This window comes from Hippocampus bargibanti, linkage group LG20, assembly GCF_051943395.1.
Source record: "Hippocampus bargibanti isolate YZ-2025 linkage group LG20, ASM5194339v1, whole genome shotgun sequence".
NCBI lineage: Eukaryota > Metazoa > Chordata > Actinopteri > Syngnathiformes > Syngnathidae > Hippocampus > Hippocampus bargibanti.
The window spans coordinates 10,033,177-10,048,236 of NC_142753.1; the positions used below are offsets into that span (position 1 = coordinate 10,033,177).

Here is a 15,060-nt window from a genome sequence, read left to right on the forward strand (position 1 = left end):
GAGTGGACATATTTTTGGACATTGGCTGGCAGTGAATGAGTAAATAAAGTACCGATTTTTTGGGGGGTCAAGAATCAAAACCCTAGCATACAGGCGATTCTAAACATTGTCACTGATACCAACAGCTGGTAGGAGCAACACATGGCATGCTGGGCCGTTGGTGTCGCAGCTGTGAATTGTACTTTGTGGTTGTGTACTCTATACACACACACACACACACACACACACACACACACACACACACACACACACACACACACACACACACACACACACACACACACACACACACACACACACACACACACACACACACACACACACACACACACACACACACACACACACACACACTGGCCAGTGAGGAATGGAAAGCAGGGCATCAATGTTACACGACTGAGAAACAAGGTGTCTGACTGTCAACTGTGAGGCAAATGCGCTGACAGCGGCTGCTGGTACATGTGAGTCGGTGCCGGCACACGAAAGCAACAAATGTAGGTCACAAACCACTGAAGAGCATTTTTTTCAGGGTGGAGATTAGGAAGTTTCTGGGATGTTATGCATTTAAAATCCATTACAAAGGGGAAAAATAGCTAATGTCAAAGGTCTGCAGAAACTCATTCAAAGACGACAAGTTTACACCAAGCTTAAAGGACAACCGACAACATTTTTTGTTTCCTAACTGACATCGGAAAAACGTTTCATAGCATCTAAAATACCCAAAACACACAGGCTGATATTTTAGTCAAATGCAAAACACCAATAAAAATGAATTCGTGTCCCAGAACTACTTCAAAAGTACCTCGGAAATGTCGAGTTTCAGAAGGTCCCGCCCCCTTGTTCGTGACATCACGCGAGACGTCTTGCCTTGCTCTAGAATCAAAACAATGGCTTCAGATTTGGAGAAGATGCTTTCTTGTTCTTCATCCAGTTATGAATATGATTCAAATAGTTCTGAAGAGGAAAGCATACATGTTTGCAATCGATTAAAGAAGTCCTCCCGCATCAATTCGAGCCGTCAGGACTCCAATGTAGCATCCCAGAAAATGCACAAGATGGCCCCAAGCTCCGTTGGAAATGGGCTGATTTGTCTACTGGGAATTTGTGTCAAGTAGTATCAAATAGTAGTCTTGGTGCAACACACAACGATTCATCATCGCGTTATTTATGTGTTTTCCTTCTAATTTTGCCATCAACAAGTTTTCAGACCAAACAAAGTACCCAAAATGCATTGTGTGAGGCTTTCTTGGTCAGGGGCGTTCCTTCGGTGACGTAGGGTGACGACTCGTCACCAACTCAAAAACAAGACTTCCTTCAGCACGAGTCTTAATACGTAAAATATAGCTATATGCCGTGGAATCTTTGTAAAATATGCTCAGTAGAAGTCATTTAAAGTGATTTTACAAATTATGGACAAAACTTGTCCGGGGGCGTCGGTTGTCCTTTAAAGAATGAAGAAAGCTGGCCGGCCTTCACCTTCCTACTGGGTGACATCATCCTCTCGGTTTGTTCAGTGCGTTTTAAACACACACACTTAGAATTGAGTGTTTCGGCTGCACAGGTGTGTAGTGTACACACCCAAAGCTCCAGAAGTTGCTGTTTACAACATTCTTTCAATCCTACCTGAATTATTTGACCACATGGTGACTAATCCCAGCTCATAAAAGTAACTTGGAATAACATTTGCACAAAGCCGTAAAGCGATCGTCGTATCCGTTTCCATGTGGGCGGCACGTCTTAAAAGTAATCCGATTTGGTTCGCTGCAATGATGTCTGGAACTCCTGGTGACCATTATACTGTCAGTACTGGCTGTAAAATTCCTTTCACCTTATTATCAAGAACAAAAGGGGAGTTTAGGGCTGAAACAAGTCATGCGGTTAACCACCCACACCCTAATATAAAAAAGCCTGCTTGGATTACCGTATTTTCCGGTGTATAAGGCGCACCCAAAAGCCTTGATTTTCTTCAAAAGACGACCTTGCGCCTTATAAGCAGGTGTGATGTGTGTATGTGAAGTAATATTGAGCCGCAACTTCTCAGCCACCGACGACTCCATTTCCCTCCGTAGAAGTCATGTGTGTATATACAGTAAAGTCTTGTTATATCGATATCGGATATATCGATAGTCCCGGTTATATCGATACTATTTCTATGCACGCACGGAGAAAATTACATGCAAACAGGGTCGGATATATCGATAGTCCCGGTTATATCGATATTTTTTCGGACTCCATTGAATATCGATATAACGAGACTTTACTGTATTATACAGTGATACCTTGGTTTACGAACCCCTTGGCTTACAAACTTTTTCGTTTCCCAACGTTAAATTTATGACAATTTTACCTTAAATAACAAAATAACAACTCCTTTGCCTGACGTTTTCTCATTCCCGCAGGTGAGGAAACACATCACTGACCTCTATGAGGACCTGAGAGATGGACACAACCTCATCTCCTTGCTGGAGGTTCTCTCTGGCGTCACCCTGGTAGGCATCACGTGAATTGATCGCGTCACTCTCATATACGCTCTCTCACAGCGCCACACTTTGTATGGTCACTTTGAATTATTTATATATTCAATTGCATACGGTCGACTTTTAATCAGTCTTTCATTTAAATGCCATAATCTGGGTATGCTCTCACACATTTGCTCTCACACAGTCGTCCAAGCACATCTCCATATTGTCATACTCAGGCTGCATTATACTCTCGTACATTCATATATAGGGTCCCCTTTCTCATACCTGATAGCTCACTCTCATACTCATGTTCAAACTTGTCACACATTACCTCTCACACTCTCTTGTTTATAATAATAATAATAATAATAATAATAATAATACATTTCATTTCTCAGCGCTTTTCAAAACTCTCAAAGTCACTTTACAGTCACAAGATAAGTTTTTTTTTCTGTGGGTGAGCAGCGGCGGCCACACGCGCCAGCGTTCACTCAACCTGGAATAACTCAAATAGATAGAAAGCTAGCTAGCTTGCTAATAAGTAGTTAACCCATAGCCAGCTAGATAACTCGCAGCCAGATATCTAATTGATAGCTAGCTAGGTAGCTAGCCAGATAGCTAAAAACTCTCATTTGTCACTCTCCTCGCCACCCTTACTTTCATTGTCATGCTTTCTCATGCTCTCACACACTTTTCCTGCTTTTACTTCATCTCATGCTGTCACATTCATCGCTCTCTCACTGTCAAAGCCTCACTCTCGCATACTCTCTCGTAAAATACTGTCCTCTGCTATACATTAAGTCTCATTATCTCACGCTGTCTCTATCACTCCTACTCTCACGTTGCCCTGAAGCTCTCATAGACATTTGTGTCTTGCTTCCCTGTGACTCGAGTGAGATCATGCAAAGTAAATGAGGTTGCATCTCCAAGATGCGGGCAGTCATGTGACTCTCTGCTTCCCATCATACCTTGTTGCTGATAAGATGTTGACATCGGTCGCATCCAAAGTGCTAATGTCAAACCATCATTTGCTTCCCAATCGATTGTTCCTTCATCCTCTCCCCTCCTTTTTCCCCTCCCTTACCATTACCCCTTGCCGTTACCATAGCAACCCAGAAGCACCCCATACCTGAAACGGGCGTACACCTTGCGTGCGCCTCCTCTCATCCTGCTAGCGGTGGAGGATGGTGACGATGATGATGATAATGAGGAGGAAGGAGCTCAGGGAGTACGTCCCCCGATTGATTGTGGTTACCGCCCTCTAGGCGGCGCTATGGGGCTGCATGAGTGTGAATAACACCCAACGGCATATCACAAAGCGCCATTTGAATGATACGAGGACATCATGATTGGGCTAAAAGCTAAATTCATCCTGTCAAATATTACGAAAGGCATTAAATGTAAAAATAGTTTTACAGACGCTCACCAACTTACAAGCGAGATACGGTCCGAACGGTCGTTCGTAAGGTGAATTCGTTTGTAAGTTGATTTAGTGCTATATTTTGTATGTTAAAGGCTTATATAAGTATGTTTAAGGTTTATATAAGTATATTTAAGGCTTGTATACAAAAATGTTCGGAAGTACCATTGTTCGTAACTCGAATGTTCGTAAGTAGGTGAGTGTCTGTATATATTTTTTATCCTCCGCAAAGAGAGACCAATTTTTACTGTGACAGAATGAGCTGAAAACTATTTTTTCCCCTTCCTGTCAATATCGGAAGTGGTAAATTTGATCACTTATGAAATTTAACATATCGTTATTGATGGATTTTTTTTAAAAATCTATATTGTATTCAATAACTTTCATTTTAAGAAACATTTTTGAATTATTTTGAATTTATTCATTGAAACAATCCTGATTTTGAAACTATTGTTGCCAAGTGGCTTTTAAAAAAGCGAGGAATGGAAAGTACTCATCAGATGCACGTGTGTTGACTAATCTTGTATTATATTGTATCTACATTTTTGGGTTTTGTCACCTTCTTGAGTATAAAGTTGTACTTCACTTCTAATCAAAGAACATGTTTTGATCGACATGCGGTTATACAATGGGAGTCCATGTCTTTTTCACCCTTTCCACACCACTGAAGCTTTCACGTGCACCACCGATTAAACTATTGTTTCACACTAAAACAATTACATTCTGTCAGAGATGTTCGATCGGACACTGTGGACAAAGACTCCAACCCAGAAAGATTGTCTTTACTGCCGGCAGGAGACACAGCCATTCATGACAGACGTCTGAATTCTCCAGCCCTCTGCCAAGCTATTTATTGAGAGTATATGCAAATTAAAGTGATACATTAGTAAAACATTGTTTTCTTGATTAGAATACCACACCTCTTGAGTTACAAGCGCGAACAGCTGTAAGCAATAAAACATTGTCTCTTCCATGAACTGATAAATTTGTAACCTGGTTAATGAGCTCTTCCTGTGAAGGAGTTTCAAGTCGTAAATTGCTCCGGTGATAGAGGAGTTTCCCAAGTCCTAAATTCTGTCCTAGGCCAGATCTCCTAGATGAAGATGACAGTTTAACAAGCTGTGTCTGTTGACCTCAGATTGACCCCAGGTTGTCTGTGCTTCAATTGTGTATTCGAGTCACGCACGTTGACTAAGCATATAACAGCATGAAACTTTTAAATATGATAACTTCTTATTCTCCATCACATTCTTTCATCAGAAATTTTCTTCAGTACTAACTGCTTTCATTTTTCATCTTTGTCGATGTGCTCCAGTCCAGAGAAAAAGGCCGCATGAGATTCCATCGACTGCAGAATGTCCAAATAGCTCTGGACTTTCTAAAACAAAGACAAGTATGTGATCATCTCCTACCATATTTTCAGTTTTTTTTTTTTACAAAGCGGTGCCTTTTTAACCATTTTCTAACTTGTCTTCAGGTTAAACTTGTCAACATCAGAAATGATGACATCACCGACGGGAACCCCAAACTTACATTGGGTCTCATCTGGACCATCATCCTCCACTTCCAGGTCTGTTTTGCTTCTTTTGGTCTTCCTGTGCTGGCTCCATTCGTTTGCATGCGTTTGATGATGTCAAGAAGACTAAATTGCATCAATGACATACAGATCTCATCATGTCTCGTAATAACGCTTATGATGGGTTTATAATTAGATTTTTGGGGGGATAAATTTGCCTTTTGACAGACTTGGAAAGCCACCAACATGCAATGAACAAAAAATGCTTGTAGTAATAATAATAATCAGAATCAGAAAACCTTTATTCATCCCACAATGGGGAAATTTGATAATAATAATAATAATAATAATAATAATCATAATAATCATGATGATGACGAGGATGACAATGGTACTGATAGTACTGATGATACCGATGATGATGATGATGATGATGAAAAGAGAATTGAACCACATTTTAGCACTCACACGCCATTTGAAATTCAAACGAAAGGCTACAATGTGTATCCGTTTTCATTGTTGACAAAAAAGCATCTCAATAATTGATCAGTGTGCGTCAGTTTAGCTTTTAGCATCGCTAATGGCACCAAAATGAAGGCATGAAAGCCTCAGGAATCAATCAACTCTGTTTTGACAGATCATTGCTACTTAACATGACCCTAGAATGTTGCCCCAGCGCTATAAATCCTCTTAGTGCCAGTCACTGATTCACCGGGTCACGTGTCGAATGAGCAAAAGTGTTATTTAAAACCTTAATCTGGCTTTTGAAAGAATACCAACTGGAGTATAGTGAATCCAGACGCACAGCATCTTTGGTATATGGGAGAGAATCGGATACATATTGTATCATCAGCATGCGAGATCAAACATGCAAGAGCAAGCATAGCTAGCTAGCGCGGATGATGATATTTTTTGGGGTTTATTGTAGCACTCCAGCATGTGCGTTCGGTCCGCTAACGGTTAAATGAGCAAGCGAGGACAAGTGAGAGAGCAGCAATAAGGAAGTAGAAAAGAGGAGGGAGGATGAGAGCCGTGCGAGCGAGCAAGGAAGAGAAGGGAGGGTTGGTCTGTACGTGAGAAAGTGACAGAGCGAAGAAGAGAGCGAGAATGGAAGCTGCAGCAGCAGCCGGGAGATAAAAACAGAAAAGGGGTAAAAAAAAAAGCTTTTCGTCTCCTGGCAAGCTAGCGAGGGATAACGTCAGCAAGCAGGCAGTGGGGAGACACATCCAGGCGAGCTTCTGGGACTGGAGCTTCAGGAGGCCGAAAAACAGCCTTGAATCCAGGAGGAGGAGGTGACAGAATCAGGATACTTGGAACTAGCATGTCTTGAAGAGATGACCCCCCACTGGGAACTTCCAGACTTGTCCGCAACAGAAGCGGAAAATCTACTGTTAACTCCTGTGAACTGAATCTGGATTACCTCACCCACGATTTCTGTCCCGATGCCCCCCCTCCCTCATAATTAAATGCAGCGAGGAGCTGTTACCGCGGATAAACATCCCCTCCGGGCGGGCAAACGGACAGATCAAGGTTCGTCCTCCTCCCGAAACTCTGGATTTATTTGTGCCGTCGCACTGCGCCACCTGATGAAGGCTTTGCTGGCATGTTGACAAAATCTTTATCGCCGGAAATCATTCCCGCTGCTTATGAACGACTGATACTTCTTGACATGATCTTCCGAATACTTCCCGAGGTTGTTTCTCTGCAATTTATGTCAAGGAACTAAAAAAAACACAGATGCAGAGATGATCATGCCCGGCAGGAATCAGTAGCTGTGATCTTTTGACGTCTGTAAAACCTCCACCTCACGTCACTGCTCAACTCTCCAGCAATCTGTGAAAAGATTGGTCAAGCCGAGCTGCATTCTGCATCCTCATTGGTTGGCTTCGTTCTGTGTGTCTCCCTCAACCAATCCCGACGCAGAGTATTTGGAAATCAGAGCTTTTCAAGACGTCGACTGTATCACCTTTTAATATCTCTTCCGTTAAGACTACCTGATCGGAATTTTCCCCAAGGACAACCTACACATCTGCAGTAAAAGTGTTAGGGGGTAGACATCATCAATGCAAGGACTTGCAACATGTTATTATATAAGTGTCATGAGTGAAGGAGAACGCTTTAAATCCCTGCGATGCTTTGACACGCTGGATTATGCTGCACTTTTTGGTTGACACATTGTGGTCACATGTCCTTTATCACCTCGCTCGTAGCCTTTTGATAAATCACTTTCTGAAACACCCCCAGATTTTTTTGTTTCTGTGGTCCGTGTCCTTGAACTACTCACGGGAGTTTTGCGTATACTCGGATTGACTGGATCTTGAGAGTACAGGTACTCTGACTCGTTGACCATGTAAGAGAGAGTTAAAAATATAGCAGGGTGGGGGCGAAGCTGCACCTGAATCATTTATTGGCTCAAGAGGTTCTTTCCCATAGAGAACACATCCATATTCTTTGTCAGGTCCTCTTAAATGGGATTCTTATTTTCTCACATTGTTGGGCGTAATACCGACCCTCCTCCATTCTCCCATGGGTCTATAATTTTCCACGGCACAGTTTGAAAAGTATTTAATCCCCGTGACTGAACATGGGGACCTCACTGGGTTGTGTCAAGCCTCCGCGAGACTCTGAACTCGTCGGAGACCCTCCGCCGTCATCCAAGAAGCGACTACGTTTCAGGCGAAGACGCAAAGGACGGAAAAGCAGGAAACATGATGAGCCTCAAGTTACATTGCCCGCGTTGGAACATCACAGTATACTTTCCCCAGAATCTGCATCTTCTCCTCCCAGTAGCCTCCTAGTCCCTGGTATTCCCCAAATTCAGGACACCCTCAAAGCCAGTCCAGCGTGGAGAGGAATTTTCTGCCTCCCTGGGGAGGAAGCCGCTGCTCGGTCCATGGTTGAGGTCGCCAGCATCCCCGGCCGAAACACCACCACCACGAGCCCGATCTATAGTGCACCACCTCTAGGTAGCACCACCACACCAGGAGGTGGTAGAATCTGCTGCGTTCGTGAGAAAGTCCATGGTCTCATGGAGAAACCTTGCGTGCTTGAAGAGGACCAAGTAAATAAGCGTCAAAGGACAGCGAGTGAACGGATGAAACACCAGGCAGCGGGGACATTAGATGCGACACCTTCTTTTGGAAAGCACAACGGTGTGGTCCACATCAGAGAAGTGGACGGTAAACTCTGTGTGGTTAGGACCGTCTACCCAAGTGACTACGGCTTACCGATATGGAACAATGAGAGTGACCATCAAGTGGAAGTACGCAAAGAACCCCCTGCCCCTTTTCCAGTGACCGGAAATATTCTCAAAGTCCAACTATCGGAGGACGAAGGAGACACGGAAGACGATGCCTTCAAGCACACTTGGATGCCTGATAATCTCGAAGGATTTAACTTGGACATGCAGAGTCAAACCCAAGAGAGATGTTCTCTCTTGGAGTCGGGCTATGCAAGTGACCTTCCGCTGACCTCACCAGAAACGGCCGTCACCACTTCTAGTCTGGTGGATTGGCAGAAGCTAACCAATAGCTCCCCGGAGAGTCCGCAGATATTGCAGATGCAGGTCAGCTCAGATCTTTTTAAACCACTCTGAAGCTCATGAGACAGCTTTTTGGAACTTGTACTTTTAAAGGGTACACCGCCATGACAATCACACGGTCACAACAAATGTATGGTTAGCGTACAGCAAGGCAGAATCACATTAGCTCACGTGTTTGCCCGTCGGGTGACGAACTCGAGATACTCCAAATGAAGCTACGTACAATGAACCATGTTTACATATTTTTCCTCCCTCAGTCTTTGGAACAGGGTGACTTCCAACATGTACTTTCGCACTATTCAAGGACTTCTCATAAAGTGTGTTATCAGGCAGCCTGGCCTTGTTTCCTGCCTCTGTCCCAAGAGTCTAATCAAGGCAGCGCAGAGCATCTTGCTTTTTCCACCTCCTCACTTCCTTGCGCATCATTTATGTCCGTTACCTTTTTGTGTTGTGCTATTTGTTTTGAAATGATCTCTATTTATTTTCTGCACCATTGGTAGCGGAAGTATGTTTTTGAGGCTTCTCTGCTGCAATCAGTCGATGCAGAAATGTGCTGCATAGCTGCCTGGTGGATGCTAGGTGCTGAGTCACTGCTGTGTGTCTGTGTGTCCAAGATTCTCTTGATGAGATGCCGGTCTTAAATGAGCAGTCGCAGCAAAACACAATCATCTGTGTTTAAAAATAATCGATTCATGAGCATCATACTCCCAATGCAGATTTCCGAGATTTACGTGTGCGGCGAGTCGAATGACCTCACCGCCAAGGAGAAACTGCTGTTATGGAGCCAACTGGCTACCGAAGGCTACCCGGGCCTCCGCTGTGTCAACTTCACGTCGTCGTGGAGCGACGGACGCATGTTCAACGCTCTGTTGCACAGATACAGGTTGCTGTCACTTTTTTGTTATTTGTCCTATTGCTTCATGTTTTTTGTGTGTGTATGTGTACGTCACTATACACTGTATATATGTATTTTTTTATCACAACTACCCTGTTTCCCCCCCCCCAATCCTCCTCCCTCACCAGACCCGACCTGATCAACATGGAGGCGGTGTCAAAGCAGAGCAACCGTGACAATTTAGAGCACGCTTTTGAGATTGCAGAGTCGCTAGGGGTGACAAGATTGCTGGACGCCGAGGGTGAGGATATATTTTTACTCGTCGCTGGACTGATGGCTTATAAAACACAGCCTAACGGCCTTTGAGAAGCTTTGATTAAAGAACGTAGTAGCTAACATTTAGTACATTTTATTAATTGGGGTGATTTTTTTTTTTTTTTAGTTCGAAGTAGTTCCTCAGTTGCACAGAGAATCTCGTATTGGCTTTCAAGAAAACTACGTTTTAACTCTCAAACAACCAATATTTTGGTTTTTCAGTGGGATCATTACTTGCGTCTTCTTGTGCCGGTCCCAAGTCCGGATAAATACAGAGGGTTGCGAATCAAACCTCTGAAGATGGAGGGCACTGATTCGCTGTGGACTTGCGTATTCACATGACACGTTTGCAAGTTTTTTTGTTCATCTTGTCACCCTTCTGTCTCCTGCCAGACGTGGATGTTCCGTCTCCAGATGAAAAATCAGTCATCACGTATGTGTCCTCCATCTATGACGCCTTCCCCAAAATCCCAGAGGGAGGAGAGGGCATCGCCGCACATGTACGTCCTAATCAATATCATTCAATTGCCTTTTCCTTGAAGCTGAATATCATCAACAGTATCTGAAAACATGCTTTTTTTTATTAATAATATTTCAGGAGGTGGATCAACGCTGGTCCGAGTATCAATCCAAGTTCTTGTCTTTGCTCCAATGGAGCCAGCAGCAAACAGTGATCATGTCCAATAAGAACTTTCCACAGAATCCAGTAGAACTCAAGGTGAAGCCTTATTAGATGGAAATTATCATTAACCATTTGTTGACAGAAATCACTGACTAAATCAATGATAAAAAAAATCAATCAATTTTTTTTTAAGGTTAATTGTTTGATACGATGTGTTTTGATCACACTGCCACCTTTAATGATATCAACTCTGGACTTTTGTCTCTTTAGGCACTTTACAATGAGTATGTCCACTTTAAAGAGACAGAGGTTCCTACCAAAGAGCTGGAAAAAAGTCACGTGGAGCACCTTTATAAACTTCTGGAGGTAAATAGCAAACAATGTTAAAGGGGAATACAAACGCTCCCCTACTTACGAACATTCGAGTTACAAACAACGGTACATACCAACATTTTTTGTAGTAACATATGTAGTATTTTCTCCAGTTTTACATGTTCATATCTTTATAGTGCATATATTTTATGAAATGTTTATTTTTCAGTACAAACCAATACAGGTAATTTGTTACTTACAAGCCTTAAACATACTTATATAAACCTAAAAACCTACTTAAATAAGCCATAAACATACATTCCATGCGAAATCTACCACTGAATCAACTTACGAACAAATTCACCTTACGAACGACCCTTCGGAACATATCTCGTTTGTAAGTTGGGGAGCGTCTGTATTAAGGTGGCCGTTGGTTCATTTGGTTTTGTTGCAATGACCGCGGAAAGCATTTGTAAACATCAAATATACGGCTGTGTAAGCTACAGTAAAGTCTCGTTATATCGATATTCAAGGGAGTCCGAAAAAATATCGATATAACCGGGACTATCGATATATCCGACCCTGTTTGCATGTAATTTTCCCCATGCGTGCATAGAAATAGTATCGATATAACCGGGACTATCGATATATCCGACCCTGTTTGCATGTAATTTTCCCCATGCGTGCATAGAAATAGTATCGATATAACCGGGACTATCGATATATCCGATATCGGTATAACGAGACTTTACTGTATCAGTCATACAGGAATGGTCTATCGATGAAAAGGTTTCTTCAGCCGTCATCTGTACTCAAGAAGTAAATAAAATACAATATATCGAGTTGTATTTTATTTTAAATAAAATAACATACAGTAAAGTCTCGTTATATCGATATCGGATATAGCGATAGTCCCGGTTATATCGATACTATTTCTATGCACGCACGGAGAAAATTACATGCAAACAGGGTGGGATATATCGATAGTCCCGGTTATATCGATATTTTTTCGGACTCCCTTGAATATCGATATAACGAGACTTTACTGTATTTGTAGAGTTGATAGGTTCATCCTCCCCCCGCTGCCTTTTCGCATACTGACAATGAGAGACAATGAGAGACAGATGATGATTCCCACTTAACCCCTGTTGTCTCGTCACATGTCATCATCTTGTCCGCTTGGAATGTTTACTCACTTTTTGTGTGCGTGTGTCACAAGGTGTGGATGGACTTTGGCCGCGTGAAGCTTCCTCAGGGACTCCACCCCAACGACTTGGAGGAGGAGTGGGGAAAACTCATCCTGGAGATGCTGCAGAGGGAGAAGGTTCTCCGACCTGCTGTGGACAGGTACACATTGTGTTTTCATGGTGATTGCATTATTATTATAACCATACTTTAAAGGACAACCGACGCCTCAGGACAAGTTGTGTCCATAATTTGTAAAATCGCTTCAAATGACATCTACTGAGCGTATTTTACAAAGATTCCACCGCATATAGCTGTATTTTACGTTTTAAGACTCGCGCTGAATATTCCGGAAGTCTTGTTTTTGAGTTGGTGACGAGTCCTCACCCTACGTCACTGAAGGAACGCCCCTGACCGAAAAAAGGACACATTGTAGCAGTCCTTCCATCACGTCAATGCATTTTGCTGTACTTTGTTTGGTCTGAAAACTTCGTGTAGCACCAAAAAGAGGCAGAACGTGGCGACAAAGCTCCGTGTAAGGAATTAATCAGCCCGTGGAATGCATATAAATGTTTGTATTTTTGCGTCCTCAGGTTAGAGTTGCTGCTTCAGAGAGCAAACAAGTTCCAGAATCTTGCCTTAGACTGCGAAGAGAAGATCACCCTGGCCAAGAACACATTAGAAGCCGTGAGTGCTCGTATGTATAATGCGACACGCAACGTGAAACGTGTTGGCTGAAGCATCCCGTGTGACGCAGGACATGTCTCGGTCTGAGAGCGGCGAGGCGGTGCAGTGCGAGAGTGAACTGGCATCATACTTGCACAACTGCGAGGACCTGATGGCACAGATGCAGCAGGAGCTCAAAGTACTCCAAAATGAAAAATACTACCAAGTGGAGCATCTCGCGTTCAGGTGGGTCCACGTCTCCATTAATGACGCAACTCCAGATTTAATTTGGGATTCGGGGGAATCTATCAAAAATTACTGGAATGATGTGTACTTATTAATTTAGCTTTTTTAACTGGGAAAAATATGGCTGTGTCCTTTTTTTTTTTTGGGGGGGGGGGGTGCATTGAAAATATCAGCACCCAAAACGCTTTATGGTTACACTCTGATTGCAATGAATGAATGAAAAAATATCCTGTGACTAAAATGTCCTTGAGAGTTTTGAAAGGCGCTCTTATTAGAATGAATGAAAATGTATGAGTGTATACATGTATGAATGTATGCATGAATGAATGCATGAATGAATGCAGGAATTACTGCATGAATGAATGCATGCATGAATGCATGAATGAATGCATGCGTGAATGCATGCATGAATAGACAGGCAGTTAGATAGGCCGATAAACATATAGACAGGCAGATAGACTTGCAGTTAGACTTATAGACTGGCAGTTTGACTTTTAGACTGGCAGACAGACAGGGAGAAAGACAGACAGACAGATGGATTGAAAAGTACATTTTGTGTGTGTATGTGTGTGTGTATGTATGTGTATATAATACACATACATAACACACACAATACATTTTGTGTGTGTATGTGTGTATACACGTGTGTGTTTTTTTACATTGCAATCAGTGTCACCATAAAGCAGCTTTAAGTTACAAGATTAGTAAGTAAACATTACAATATTGGTGATTTGTGTGTGTGTGTGTGTGTGTGTGTGTGTGTGTGTGTGTGTGTGTGTGTGTGTGTGTGTGCGTGTGTGTGTGTGTGCGCGTGCGTGTGTGTGCGCGTGTGTGTGCCTGTTTAAAATATTTACTCGATGCAACATAGTCATTCAACGTCAATTGTGGCGGTAATAAAAATGCGTCAACTTTGTCACCCCACAGATTGTCGTGCCTTGAAGAAGAGCTGGTCTCTCTCCGACTTCACTGTTCCAGCCTGTACAGAAAAGGTCACTTCACAACGGGCACGGTTCTCAGCCAGCGCACCCCAAACGAGGACCCCGGGTTCTCTCTCGGACAGACTTTGCTCGGCGCTGCCGGGGCTGCTCTTCTTCGTCGCCCAATGGCTCGGTCCCAGTTGGTGGCCATGTCCTCGTCAGAAGACGAGGGGAGCCTGAGGTTCATTTACGAGCTTCTGGGATGGGTGGAGGAGACGCAGGTATGATTGGGCACATGTTCGGATCCCCCTTAAAAAAAATAACATTAGCTATACCGCTAATGGCTAGCTAGCTAGCTATACATGTAATAGATAGCTGGATAGCCAGCTATCAGTGTGAATTGGCTGGCTATCTATTAGTTATCTATTGGCTTTCTACTTATTTGAGTTATTCAACTATCTAGCTAACTATCTATGAGTTTTCTATTAGCTAGCTAGCTAACGTTCTATCTATTTGAGTTACTTCCGAGTGGAGTGAACGCTGGCGCGTGTGGCTGCCCTGCTCACGCACAGAAAAACGTTATCCGGTGACTGTAAAGTGACCTTGAGCGTTTTGAAAGGCGCTTTTAAATGAAATACAGTAAAGTCTCGTTATATCGATATTCTCTGGAGTCTGAAAAAATATCGATATAACCGGACTATCGATATATCCGATCCTGCGGCATGTAAATTTTCTCCTTGCGTTCATAGAAATAGTATCGTAATAAGCAGTACTATCGATATAACGAGACTTTACTGTATATTATTATTATTAGGAGAAATCAGAAACCATGACTCAATTTCGCTTTTTGTGTGTGTGTTTCAGGAGCTTTTAGAAGGAGTTGAATGGGGGGCGGACCTTCCATCCGTGGAAAACAACCTGCAGGAACATAATACCGTGCACACGGCTGTGGAGGAGCTAATGAGCAGCATGCAGGAGGCTCGCAGCTACGAAGTACGTACTTGCTTACACCAAAGTAAACAC

At 42.9% G+C, this 15,060-nt stretch overlaps 1 protein-coding gene across 16 annotated transcripts in view; it reads left to right on the plus strand.

The window, feature by feature from the left end:
- macf1a (microtubule actin crosslinking factor 1a) overlaps nucleotides 1-15,060 on the plus strand; it is a 135,095-nt gene that overhangs the window by 36,205 nt on the left and 83,830 nt on the right. For 8 of the 16 annotated variants that reach the window (XM_088987059.1, XM_088987053.1, XM_088987061.1 and 5 more), the window contains 13 exons: nucleotides 2,400-2,489; nucleotides 5,198-5,275; nucleotides 5,360-5,452; nucleotides 9,656-9,822; nucleotides 9,963-10,075; nucleotides 10,483-10,589; nucleotides 10,688-10,807; nucleotides 10,982-11,077; nucleotides 12,243-12,370; nucleotides 12,802-12,895; nucleotides 12,966-13,120; nucleotides 14,045-14,318; nucleotides 14,902-15,030. In XM_088987059.1, coding sequence (XP_088843185.1) covers nucleotides 2,400-2,489; nucleotides 5,198-5,275; nucleotides 5,360-5,452; nucleotides 9,656-9,822; nucleotides 9,963-10,075; nucleotides 10,483-10,589; nucleotides 10,688-10,807; nucleotides 10,982-11,077; nucleotides 12,243-12,370; nucleotides 12,802-12,895; nucleotides 12,966-13,120; nucleotides 14,045-14,318; nucleotides 14,902-15,030 — 1,644 coding nt within the window. Of the gene's footprint in view, nucleotides 1-2,399; nucleotides 2,490-5,197; nucleotides 5,276-5,359; nucleotides 5,453-7,967; nucleotides 8,964-9,655; nucleotides 9,823-9,962; nucleotides 10,076-10,482; nucleotides 10,590-10,687; nucleotides 10,808-10,981; nucleotides 11,078-12,242; nucleotides 12,371-12,801; nucleotides 12,896-12,965; nucleotides 13,121-14,044; nucleotides 14,319-14,901; nucleotides 15,031-15,060 lie in introns of those variants that run through there. The other 8 variants (XM_088987045.1, XM_088987050.1, XM_088987047.1 and 5 more) reach the window with 1 other exon arrangement.